This window comes from Rhinatrema bivittatum, chromosome 5 (genome assembly GCF_901001135.1).
Source record: "Rhinatrema bivittatum chromosome 5, aRhiBiv1.1, whole genome shotgun sequence".
Classification (NCBI taxonomy): domain Eukaryota; kingdom Metazoa; phylum Chordata; class Amphibia; order Gymnophiona; family Rhinatrematidae; genus Rhinatrema; species Rhinatrema bivittatum.
In genome coordinates this window covers 323,356,131-323,369,551 of record NC_042619.1, presented here as the reverse complement: position 1 = coordinate 323,369,551, position 13,421 = coordinate 323,356,131, and the positions used below count along the sequence as shown (strand labels likewise).

At 38.5% G+C, this 13,421-nt stretch overlaps 1 protein-coding gene across 44 annotated transcripts in view; it reads right to left on the bottom strand.

Moving 5' to 3' along the window:
- The window catches only part of PNPLA4 (patatin like phospholipase domain containing 4), a 624,040-nt gene that overhangs the window by 103,625 nt on the left and 506,994 nt on the right, over positions 1-13,421 (bottom strand). For 21 of the 44 annotated variants that reach the window (XM_029604389.1, XM_029604398.1, XM_029604392.1 and 18 more), the window contains one exon: positions 5,743-5,835. The exons of the other annotated variants lie outside the window; for them this stretch is intronic. In XM_029604389.1, coding sequence (XP_029460249.1) covers positions 5,743-5,794 — 52 coding nt within the window. In that variant the 5' untranslated portion in view covers positions 5,795-5,835. The remainder of the gene's footprint in view (positions 1-5,742; positions 5,836-13,421) is intronic. 44 annotated transcript variants of the gene reach the window in all.

Here is a 13,421-nt window from a genome sequence, read left to right as displayed (position 1 = left end):
TACTGGCATATCTTCTGCTACGTGCACAAATGAAAAGTTCCAAAAAAGGGGTGAGATATGGATGTGGTCTGGGCAGGACATGGGCATTCTTGGATTTCAGTTTCAAATTAGTGCGTAAATACTTATACGCACAGGCGCATGCAGGGGTCCCATGCCACACAACTTTACTTCTGCTATGGCAGATCAGTGGGGTTTTAAGGGTTGGGGCTAACCAGGAGAAGGGAGGCTATTAAATTAGGGCAATCCCTTACCTGGGCAAACTGAAACGTCTATTAAAATCCCCCCATTTACACGGTAGATGCGGCATTTGCACGCATCCACTTAAAATTCAGGCTATTTTATAACATGCACGCATATACGCACGTAAGTTATACAATGGCTGCGTCCTTGGGGGAGGGCTGACAAACGCACGCTCACATGTGCGCCCACGTGCCTGTTTAAAAGTTACCATCATACTTTTGATTTGAAAAAGTATGCAAATAAATTCACATATGCAAGTTACACATTTCAAAGAGCAGGTGTATCTTTGTATGAGTGAGTTTCTATTACTTTTACAAAATTTTCAAAGCAAATATTTATTTAAAATATTTAGCACATGCTTATATTTTTAAAACTTCTAAGTGAGGTACAAACCACAAGGCAGCATCAAATAGATAACTTATATGCATAAATCTGCTTTGAAAATGGGTGTAACTTATGCTTTGTAATGTTACAAATTACTCTCTTTATGGTAAGCTCTAGGCTCTGGATGCCATCTGTTAACAGTAATATTCCTATTGACTCTCCTTGCCTACGATAGAAAAGGGGTGGGGAGAGGGGTGCACAAAGGTCTTCTTTCAACTCTACCTAAAATAAAATATGTGCACAAATGATTCTGAGCCCAAAGACATTTGGGTTCACTGTAACTGAATTATAAGAACATAAGAAATTGCCATACTGGGTCAGACCAATGGTCCATCAAGCCCAGCATCCTGTTTCCAACAGTGGCCAATCCAGGCCATAAGAAGCTGGCAAGTACCCAAGCACCAAGAAGATCCCATGCTGCTGATGCCAGTAATAGCAGAGGCCATTTTCTAAGTCAATTTGATTAATAGCAGTTAATGGACTTCTCCTCCAAGAACTTATCCAATCCTTTTTTAAACCCAACTACACTAACTGCACTAACCACATCCTCTGGCAACAAATTCCAGAGCTTTTGTTAAATATTGTGGACAAAACTTCTTAGCACTTAAAACTTCATTCTAATTTTCTACCAAACATTAAAGTCCACTCCCTTTGACAAAGTTGAATGTCTTTGAAACTTTGGTTCAGTTTAAATATTTTAAATTGTTAAATCTTAGGATGTTATGCAACAGGTTAATTGGTGATAACCAATCTGATCTGCCAGCAAAGCTTCTCCTGTGAATAATGTTCCAATATGCAATCATGAAAAGCATTCAAATAATTCCATGTCTTTTTATACAATAAATGTAATACATGGTACAAAATCATACAAGACAAACTGATAGTAAGCTAAATCTATTAAAAGCATCAGGGGCCAGGATGTTAGAAAGACAGCATTCACAGACTCCCCCATGGGAGACAATCACAGACTGTGCTTGCAATGGTGGGTTTATAGTAGGAGGAAGATAAAGAAATAAAAAATGTAGGGAAACCCCACAGTAGCTGAAAATAAAGGCTCTTGGCACTTTAGCCCTCGCTGGGGCAGTCTCCAATTGAGCTGGAAGTCTGAAGAAGCCTGAGGAAGCTGCCAGGCCAAACCTCACAAACAAAATATTAAAGCATCAACATTAATATACCAAACTGTATTTACACGGGCTTTAAAGAATATTTCTTCACAAACACATTCCAAAATGCAATAGAATTATTTTAACAAACTTAGGGCCAGATTTATTAAGACTTTTCTCCCATTTTGTGGCTATGGGAAAAACAGGTACTAAACATGTAAAACACGAGTATTATATTCTGATTTTCTTAGTTTGCACAGTACTTGTTTATTTATACCAATAGATATGCCTACTAGAAATAGAACTTTAAAAAGAATATATGTATTAGTTTATAATATCATGATTATAAATGCAGCACATTTTCAGGTTTACGGAAAACGTCTCAGAAAATTCTCTCACCCGTATCTAATTATTCATCTGAAAGCTAATCATGCTGCAATGCTAACCATCCAATAGGTGGCACTGCTGTTGTTTGGTTTTTTGTTTTTTTTTAGGTTGTAAGAATTGCAAATAAAGCAAGTAGGATCCCGTCTGCTTTTCAATATTAACTCACCTTCATTGTTTCAAATCTATGTTAAACTAGTTGAGTTCAATTCCTATTTTATTGCACTAACAAGAAAAATACACAGCTAGTTGAAATTTGAAGAAATAACAACATTATGTGGGTTTTTGATGGATCAAGTAAAGGGAAAGAAGGAGACACAAATATGAATCCTTAAATTTGGAACAGACTTTGTCTTCAGGCAAGATCTCTGTTCAAATTTCTTTCCTAGCATTCTTGTGGTCTGCTAAATGTAACAATCTGTGGTGGAACAGATAATAAACAACAGCTGGTGTCAAGGTTCATTTTTCTTAAATTGTAAATAATGAGGCAATAAATCAAAGTTTTGATATGTCACTGAAGACTGCTGTCAGATAATATAGGTTTGACTTCTTGGTGTGTTTTGTCCAACTGACTCATTTTATTGCTAACGTGTCTGTGGAAGAAACGTACATTCATTTGAATTTCAACTTTTACAACTATATGTCCATGCAGTCTGACCATAATGGCTCACAGCATCACAGACCATTTCTTTGAAGCAAATCTCCCCCCTTCTCACATATCTGGTACATGAACCTGCTTTCATCCCCCCTACTCTAATTTATTTAAAATATGTTTTACTTGTTTAATCACGGTGAAGTACAATCCATATCACAAAGTAACAATCAGCAAATTAAAAGAAACAAAATGAAAACCAAACAGGTTTACAGAAAAAAAAATTAAGAATAATAATTCAATGCAATAAAACATCCAAATAAAGCCAGGAAGAGGAAGAAAAAAAAAATGGTTTAAGCAGGGAAGAGGGGAGAAGTCCTGAGGCCTGAGCGCAAGACAACGTAATGCATGGAACCTATCCTGCAGCAGTTTTTTGTCTAATGGCTGAAATTCCTGTCTTGGTCCAATATCTCACCCTGTTCGGTTATGACCAGGGTCTTTATCGGAAAAATATTATTTTCTTTACATGCGGGGATTCTGGTTGGTTGCATTTTTGCTAAACTATTCAAGACCACATAGTTTCAATACTTGTACTTCCGTTTACACAGAAGACAACGTTGCTACATTACACATGACAGGCAATGTTTGCTTTCTCTCTCTCTCTCTCTCTCTGTGGCAAGTCTAAATGGGCGGACATGGCAGACATGCAATCTAAGACAGTAGATGCTGCTCATGTTAATTGTTGGTACCCTGGCTTATCATGACTGAAGAGGTGAAAAAGTTGAAATGGCGTTAATGAAATACAGTAACTATGCCCCAACAGAAACTTCAACAGGGAATAACCAAAAGGATAACTCTATTGAAACATTGTTATGTAAATGCTATGCAGTCAAAACAAGCAATAAATAGCATAATGTAGGTCTAGCAGAGAAAACTGTCGTCATAATGTAAATTTTACAAGCTGTGATATATTTCATTGGGCTGACATAAGACTTGCCCAAAGATGATGATATATATAGAGAGAGCTGTGCACAAATTTAGAATCTGAACTTAAACCAGATGAATTTCAGCTTATTTTCAGCTTATTTTTATTTTGCGTTTGATGAAATGTTTGGATTTTCCCTAGAATCGCTGACGGAAAATAGTTGAATGTTCTCCAGAATACCTGTAGAAAACACTATCCTAGGACAGTAGAAAAAAAACTAACTGGCCCATCCAATCTCTGAACTACTATATTTTATCTATTTATTTATTTATTTAAAATTTTTATATACCGACATTCATCCAGGATATCACATCGGTTTACAGTGTAACACAAACAAACGCCAGGCATGGCGCTTTACATTGAACAAATAAAACAAGTTAACAAATGAATAAATGAGGGTGTGAATAACAAGGGGAAATTTGCATTAAATAATCAACGAGGTTTGTAAATAAATACATATGTACAAAAGGAAGACACTAAGAGATAAGCAATTTAGGAGTGCTAGGAGGAGAGGGGGGAGTGGCGAGCAGAGGGAAGGGAACGAGGTGAGGGGGGAGAAAAAGTGTATGAGGTGAGGGGGGGAGAAAAAGGTAGGAGAAGGGCGAAGTGAGGGGATAGAGGGCCAGAAGAGGGGGGCAGAGGAGAGGAATGGTGGGCAGAGGAGAGGAAGGGAGCCAGCCATAACATGGGACTGCTTGTAAGATAGTCAATGAAGATTTGCAGAAACCATTGAATTGTGCAAATCTGCTTGACCTCTGATACAGATCTGATGATTCAAGAGGTTTGCAATGGACTCCAGAAAATGAAATACATTTTTTAAGCATCTGCAAGTTTCAATAATTTTTGTGGTTTTAGAAAGAGATTTTTTTTTTTTACTCTGCTCATTTGTAGTGGTGGCTCCTTAAATGGCAGTATAACCTATGTTACACAGTACTGCATTAAAGTATGCTTAATCTCCTATCACAAAACATTGTGACAAGTTTTTAATTAACATACTATGTCTGTAAAGCTTATTATTACATGCTTCTTCTGTGAACTGCTGCATAGCACCATAAACATGGCGGTTTACATGATAAGAAAACCTTGCAAGAGGAAGACTGGGTACCAAAATATATGTGCTTTGATACAGTTCTGTTTTACACATGGCAAATGCATGCTTCCTTGCACACATAGCAATAATGTATCGAGCGTCACATTGGGGGCCCTCCAGTCATCTTGGAAGCACATTATTCGCTTTAATTTTATTAAATTTTTTTGTCATTTTAAAAGAGGGATGCCTTATGATGTCTCCAGAGAAGCAAGAGATGTGTTCATTCATTAGCACTTGAAAACAGAACATTTTTAAAGCCAAAACAAAAATGACCTATTCTAGTAAGAACATAAGAAGTTGCCATACTGGATCAGAGTGTGCAGCCATCACATTGTTGGGCTGTAGGTAGCCACGAAGTGTACTTCAGGACTGGGAATCTGTGGCCAGCAAGTCAGAAGGCCATTATAGCACTATGGCAAATTTGTGGTCCTATTCCATAGATATGCTTTAAATAATTAGCTTCAGGTTCTATGACATTGTTTGGTTTTCCGTTCAGATTAGACCAGCATAAAAGACTTCGGCTCTTATACAGTAATATAAAAAGGAAACATAAGGCCCAATTGATAGTGTCTGTGTTAGCCTTCTAGGATGCCTTGACTAGAGGCTCCTTAAGTTTCTTCACTAACATTGTCAACCTAAATTCATGTTGTCATGTTAGTCTTGGACCTTGTTTTTGTTAATAAATTTTTACATGTATTTTGGCAACAGCAGCAATTGGTTAAAAATAACTTGAACTAAAGCAGAAGTCTACATAGGGAGCAGAAATATTCCATAAAGCAAGAAGAAAATGTTGAACCTAAGTCTTAGTATAAAACATAATATACACAAACAATATAACTCTCCAGAATCAGATGTAAAGCATTATAAGTTACTTCAGGTTTAACGCTCTGCACCTTCTTCCCAGGTTCTCTTACTGTTCCCCCAGAAAACGTTAGTCTCTCCACATCTTGTTTTCAGTACTCACATTCACAGATGAACCACGCAGATCCTCCTACATTCTCCCAGTGGCCGGGCATTCGAGTCCAAATTCTGGACTATCAAGAGAAGGGCTCTCTTCCTTCAAAAGACCATCCAAGAGCTGGTTAGGATAATTTCTTCTTGTTGTGACTCCCTTCCTCCCAGTTCTTTTTCTTTCAATAGCTTTTCTCTCTCAAAACTCAGGACTTTCCCCTTCAGAAACTCCTCAAGACTCCAGAAATTCTCCTCAGTGCCTCATGGGAGGCATTTTTATATTCCCAGAAAATATCTCATCCCTACTAGGGGAAGAGCCACCCTATTACTCCAGTACACTAAATACACCCCTTAAGCTCCCTTTGAACCTTTCACTGCTGAAAGAATCTCAATGTTAAGTGACAGACTCCTTCCAATAAGAATATAAGAACATGGCATACTGGGTCAGACAAAGGGTCCATCAAGCCCAGCATTCTGTTTCCAACAGTGGCCAATCCAGGCCATAAGAACCTGGAAAGTGCCCAAAAACTAAGACTATCCCATGCTACTTATGCTAGTAATAGCAGTGGCTATTTTCTAAGTCAACTTAATAGCACGTAATGGACTTCTCCTCCAAGAACCTATCCAATCCTTTTTTAAACACAGCTACACTAACTGCACTAACTCCCGTGGCAACAAATTCCAGAATTTAATTGTGCACTGAGTGAAAAAGAACTTTCTCCAATTAGTTTTAAATGTGTCACATGCTAACTTCATGGAGTACCCCCTAGTCCTTCTATTATCCCAAAGAGTAAATAACCGATTCACATTTACCCATTCTAGACCTGTCATGATCTTAAAGACCTCTTTCACATCCCCCCCTCAGCCGTCTCTTCTCAAAGCTGAACAGTCTAACCTCTTTAGTCTTTCCTCATAGGGGAGTTGTTCCATTCCCCTTATCATTTTGGTTGCCCTTCTCTGTACCTTCTCCATCACAACTATATCTTTTTTGAGATGCAGCGACCAGAGTTGTACACAGTATTCAAGGTGTGGTCTCACCATGGAGTGATACAGAGGCATAAAGACATTTTCCATTTTATTCACCATTCCCTTTCTAATAATTCCCAAAATTCTGTTTGCTTTTTTGACTGCCGCAGCACACTGAGCCGATGATTTCAATGTATTATCCACTATGACGAATAGATCTCTTTCTTGGGTGGTAGCTCCTAATATGGAACCTAACATTGAGTAACTATAGCATGGGTTATTTTTCTCTATATGTATCACCTTGCACTTATCCACATTAAATTTAATCTGCCATCTGGATGCCCAATTTTCCAGTCTCACAAGGTCTTCCTGCAATTCATCACAAGCCACTTGTGATTTAACTATTCTGAATAATTTTGTATCATCTGCAAATTTAATTACCTCACTCGTTGTATTCATTTCCAGATTATTTATAAATATATTGGAAAACATTCTAGTATACCATTAGTGGCCAAACAGGGGCCCCAAATATAAATATCTTCACAATATCACACCTATTATTCTTCAAAATCTAGATGCCAGTTTCTAAACAATGATATACCAATCCAAAATGGTGGAAAGTGGACACAGAGGTTTACTTAGCCTCATTCAAATCCAGTATGTATGAAGGACAATGAGCATCAAACTATAATGCAAGGTATACAACTCTGATATCTGAGGGATGTATACAGGCCTGGCTTTCCACGGTAACCTGTTTATACAGGCCTACCCGCATGCTACCCACATGCTACCCTACATGCTACCCTACCCACATGCTACCCACATGCTACCCACATGTTTATACAGGCCTACCCACATGCTCCCCCATCACAATGAAGAATACCCTTCAACAGGATACCCCAATGAAGAAGACCCTACAACAGGATATCATTAGGATATCCATACATCTGACTCTCACCCTCCTTAGCGTATTCTGCTACTCCCTTAACCTCTGGCCACCCCCTTTGTAACTTATGACCCACCCCTCTCTCCCTCCCTCTGTACGCCCTTCTTTGTATTTTCCCTCACCCTCCTCCTCTCTCCCACACCCTTCTACCTACACTAGGCTGTTTCCTCACCGACCCACTTTCCTGAATATCTGAATTTCTCAGCTCTTCACGGCTGCTTTACACTTTCTCAGGATAACCTTTTAGTTTAAGGTTATTGTTTTTTGCTAGTATCATGTCCCCTTCATCTAAATTGCTCTCTTTAAGATATATTTATTATTATATTTGTCCAAGAAACCCTCTTTCATTCTCCAATATTATATACTTATATATCCCTTGTATATTGTTTCATAGAGCTTGTTACGTAGACCTTGTTACATAGACCTTTGTATATTGTTTCCTAGAGCTTTTAATTTCACATATCTCTTGTATATTTGTTTTTCCACTGTACTTTTACTGTTCGATGTAAGGGCTATGCCCACAAGTTATTAGTTGTATGTAAACCGATACGATGTGCAAACGGCTATCGGTATATAAGAAACTCCAAATAAATAAATAAATAAATAAAATAACCAAGCTATGCAAATCAAACCTGATTCCCGGATCCAATAAAAGTAAATATGGGTAACCCCTGGGCAGAGTGTCGCATTACAGGACCCCACGGATCACACTTCAAACACAGTTTTAGCTGCTACAGTCCTCCCCTGATGTTATTTTACTCTAAGTTCACAGAATTCCCTGATGGGGGGAAAGTACTCTTCTAGGAGCCGTGCGTTGTTTAAGGTTTTAATCCAACAATTGTTCAAAGTCTTTAAGCAGCATCCACAAAATAATAAATAATAAAGACTTAGACTGGCTAGAAGCAGCACTGCACTTTCACACCCCTCAAAGAGATGTATGATCAGCCAGTAGGGGCCTGCTAACTGTATCATCGATCCAAAGTGCCCGCTTATCAGAGGAAGAGACTGAGCCCTTTCAATTTCGGGACTGAAGTTGTGGAACTCCCTGCCAGAAGTAAGAACACAAAAAGATTTCAAAAGCTTCAAGAAGGGATTGAAAATGTGACTAATTTAAAATAGTATTCGAGATAGAGCAGGCCCACTGTTAAAAGGAAAGAGAATAATTTAAAAGGGGGTGATGACTGATTAACAGAAAATTATAAATTTTACAGATGTCTTGATTTTATGTTTTAAAAAAGTATATAACATACATAATCTATGAATATTAATCCTATTAATTGTTACTATAGAATGACATTATAGAAATAAATAAGCAAATATATAAAACAGTAAAATCAACTGTAAACAGTACTATTGATCACTTTGGAAGCTGATGTGATTTTCAAAGTAAGATTTTATTGATTAAGGATAAAAAAATGTTGATAAACAGGTTCCTTTCAGCTCTTGTAACAGCTTATGCTCCAATAAATTTGTGACATTATGATTCCAGTAAGGTTATTCAGTGTTTAAAGCCAATTCCATTTAATAATTTAGTTCATTCTCCATGCCAATCATTATGGGAGGTATTTGTCTTCCCAATAGCTGGTGGAAAGGATTTCAGTTCAATTTAGTTGTGTTGGTTTCAAGTCCCATTTGTCATACTTCCTGTAGTTACTCTATACTATCCTCCTTCCTCCTGATTTATACCTGAGTGGTGCCTTTATGCTTCTCTCTTCCTTTGATGATCTCCTTGAGAAGGTCATAGATTCACTTGAGTTCTTCCACTCCCCTTACTTCATTCTCCCTGGGAATGAATGTAGATTAATTCCTCCATGAGGACACCAATGGTCCTGAGGTTCACTCTTTGTGATAGAAACCACTTCCTCTGATGTTAAACGAAACGGAGTCCCTGGGTACTCAGGTACCCAGGTAAAAGACAAAACAAAAGGGAAACCAAACAAGCGGCAGAAAGGATAGGAAAGCTTCCTCTCGCGAAAGAAAGCATTTCCAACAACCATGGTAAAATAGGCACAGGTACTCTGCCTCCTTTGTTTACCCAGGTCTCAAGCCCAGATAGCCCGAGTCCTTCCCCATGAAAAATAAACTAAAAATGAACAACAAAACAGATCATGCTACCCCAGGGAGGGTCAACTAAAGATTTCACAACTATATAAGCAGAGGTTTTATAGGTTAGGGGCTCACATCTGAAACTCCTATGTGGGTGAGCAAAAGCCCATATTAATAGTACCACGTTTCCCCTATAAAATCGGAACATTCCTCTTAGTAGGCATCCACAAATATTCACTGTGGTTATTCTGAAAACCAGGTCTGAAAGGTTTTGAACCCCTGACCTTGTCTGGTGGGGTTAGGAGCTCTTCCAGGACAACTAGGCTAGCTCATGAGGATCTGGGCAAGCAAAGGTTTAGTAGCTTCCCAGGCACAATGGACAGGGGTAGGCCCAGCCAGATTCCCATTGGCTGTGAGCGATTACACAGCTGTGCTTAAACAGTAGCCTGCAAGGAAATGCAGTTACTGGTACAACATCTGCTGAGAATTTGCAGTGAGTTTTGGATTAAGCACCAGAAGGGTTGTTAGCTGGTCTGGGTCTCTCCCTCTGCTACAGATTTAAGGGAAACTACTTTGGGAGTTTTCCCCAACCTGCAACCCCAAGTCAGGAAGAATTTGTTTGTGCCTTGGTTTCCAACATTAAAGAACCCTTGTGAGCACTGCTATGTGAACTGACCTGTTTCTTGATTTGATTTTCTTTCCTGATACCATCTAGGACCAGTGTTGTGTATTTCTTCAGCCGTAGAATGGGAGCTAAAAAGTCAATACTAAATTAACTTCTGATTTCATACTATTTGAATAAAGGAGGTTATCCACGCTATCTCTCTGAGGAATATGCCAAAAATTAGTAAACTCTACAAGTAAAATTGCCATTTCTTCCAACGGTTTATTCCAAGAAATAACTCTCATGGCCAGTGGCAAATCAAACAAAATAGAAGCAATTTTTGTGGTATCACAGCAAGAAAAGGTCCATCACTGGAGAAAAAAAATGGCTGCTGATAAGGAAACTGAAACCTTGCTTACCATGATCATGAAGGAGCTGCAATTCTAAAAGGTAGTAACGAAAAGAATCATGATGCAATCAAAGAAATTACAAGGGAAATGGATTTTCTGACAGTGCAAATCTTTGTGTTTCAAAAGAGAAAGGTCTTCCCTGTTCGAAGATACTGAGATACTGCTACAGGATAACGTCAAAATCATTGCTAAACTGAAAAGGGATTTTGAAGATGTAAATAACAGGAGTCAGAGAAATCATTTGAGAATTCTGGGGATTCTAATGGGAATGGAAGATGATAACCCAGTGGAAATCAGTTTATGAAGAATTTTGAGACTGAAAAAGGATACAGAGTGCCTTTCCATATCACCAGCAACAAAAAAGACCCAAAACCAATAGTGATTCATATCTTAAGAAACCTTTAACTACTGTAAAGCCAGGAAAATGTCAAGGCATGGGCACCTGTTAAATGGGAAGGAAAGTAAATTTTGATTCTCATAAAACTTTAGTAAAATCACAACACAGAAAAGAGATTTCTGACAACAGAAAAACAACTAAGAAATATGAAAGCAAGGAATGGATTGCTCTATCCAGTGAGGATGAAAGTCACCATGAATAAGGCCTAAACATTTGAGGCTCCTGAAGAACTACACGTTTATATTGATTTTTTTTTTTTTTTTGGAAAAGGAGATAAAGACTTCTGATTCATATGTACAGAAAGAGACACATAGAGAATGCCAGAGAGAGACAGTTTTATGTACTGCATTCCTAGAAATGAGGATATGTGCTGAATTTGTTTTTGCCATAATCACAAATGAGAATCTAAATATGGGTCTGGATTTAAATAAGATTCTTAATTACAACTGGACTAACTGCAGAAAGTTTCAAAGTAGCCGAGAGACTTAGGAAAACGTGAAGCTGGTATAGTTTGAGAGCTTCCGGTCTACAGATAAATTTGTTACTGGAGACTGTGAAATCTGATATCAAACCAAGTGAAAAATCTTCCAGAGATTTCTGGTGAAATGTAATGGGTATATGGATTAATGCATCGCAGCATCCAGATCTATAGGGAAATCTTGTAGAAATGTGCCAATACATTATTTAACTTTAAATGTGAACCATCCAGTTGTGATAACAACCTTTGGGAGTAATTTTCAAAAGTATTTACACGCTTAAGACTAGGTTTTGCACTTTACCAGTATAAGTGGGCTTTTGAAAATTGCTACAATGTATGCCACTGAATTGTCCATAGGATTTAATCACGTAAGTGCACAAATTTTTGAAAATTTTTATGATAGCATGTTACATTTACATATGCAATTCCTTTGAGTTCCAATAGAAAAAATATGAGAATGCCTGAAGTAACAATGATCACTATGGAACTATTTTTCATTTTATAAAGGGTGTAAAAACATGATCAGTGACCTAAAACTGACAGACTTAATGGAATTCATCCATTATTGAAGTTCAGTGTTTTATACAAACAAAGAAAAGGAGGCAGTTAGAGGAGAATGGTTTTTTTTGTTTGTTTGTTTTAATTTTCACTTGGGGGGAAAATGTCAAAGCATTTTACAAAGCCAGGCAAAAGTGAAATATAATTCTGGAGAGCTGTGGGAGTTGTCAGCACTACTGCTGTAAATGGTGCACCCAAGATGATGACATGCACCAAGTAAGGAGACCCGAGGAAGACTTACCGAAGCCCCTCCTTCGTCTCTGAATTGGAAGGAATCCTCTTCTCTCTTTTCTTACCTGGACTCAGCGCTTACCGACTTGAGTACAGAGACGGTCTCCGGCTGCAGGGGGAGAGGGCTTTGGCAGTCACCACTGTGCTCAGCTTCCTGCACCCGCTGCCTTTCAGCAGCAAATTCCACGCTGGGAACTGGCTACTGGTCCAAGGCAGACCTCTGAGGGATCTCTGAAATCGCCTCAGGAATTCTCGACTGGGGGAGGGACCTTTAGGTATCACCACAGAAGAGCAGGGCTCAATATTTATCCAATTTAAAGGTAAAATGTCTTCTTCTAAAGAGTACTGAGATCCCAATAGGGAAAGCACATCCACATCTACTAGGAGAGATACTGAGGAGCTGACGTCACTGAAGAGATGTATCTAGGCCGGGTGACATCAGCTTTGAAACCTGACTCCATCTCCATCTGGTAGCAGGGGAGCTTATAACCCATTGGTCCTGAGTCCGTCTGGCTACACACCTAGGAAAAGACTTTTAGAGAATTCTTGGGAAATGAGGCAAACATATAGATTAGCAATGTTTTGTGCAATAATTGGCCAACTGTGGCAGAATGATGCCCTGTCCTGAATTTCTGATAGGCCAAAACCAACCAAGCAGTCAGGCAAACTTGAAGAAAAACTATCCTTTATTAATATTTTTGCATTAAGTTTGACTACCCTCCTTTTCAGTAGTGCACAAAGTGGGGTACAATTAAATAGTTATATCAATTATTACACTATTTTTTTCTAGGCCTGTTACTTCACAGATAACACTATACTTCTTTCCTTGAGAATGGACAACAGTCTTCCATACATATACAGTAGGCATTCATGTACATAGGCATCAAGCTGCAGTATTCTAAAAGGACTATGCCTACCTCAAACAGCAGCCCTAGATTTACCACAGTCTAACCCAGGGCTTCCCAAACCTATCCTGGGGACCCTATAGCCAGTTGGGTTTTCAGAATATCCACAATGAATATGCAGGAGAGAAATCTGCATATACTGAGACTCCAT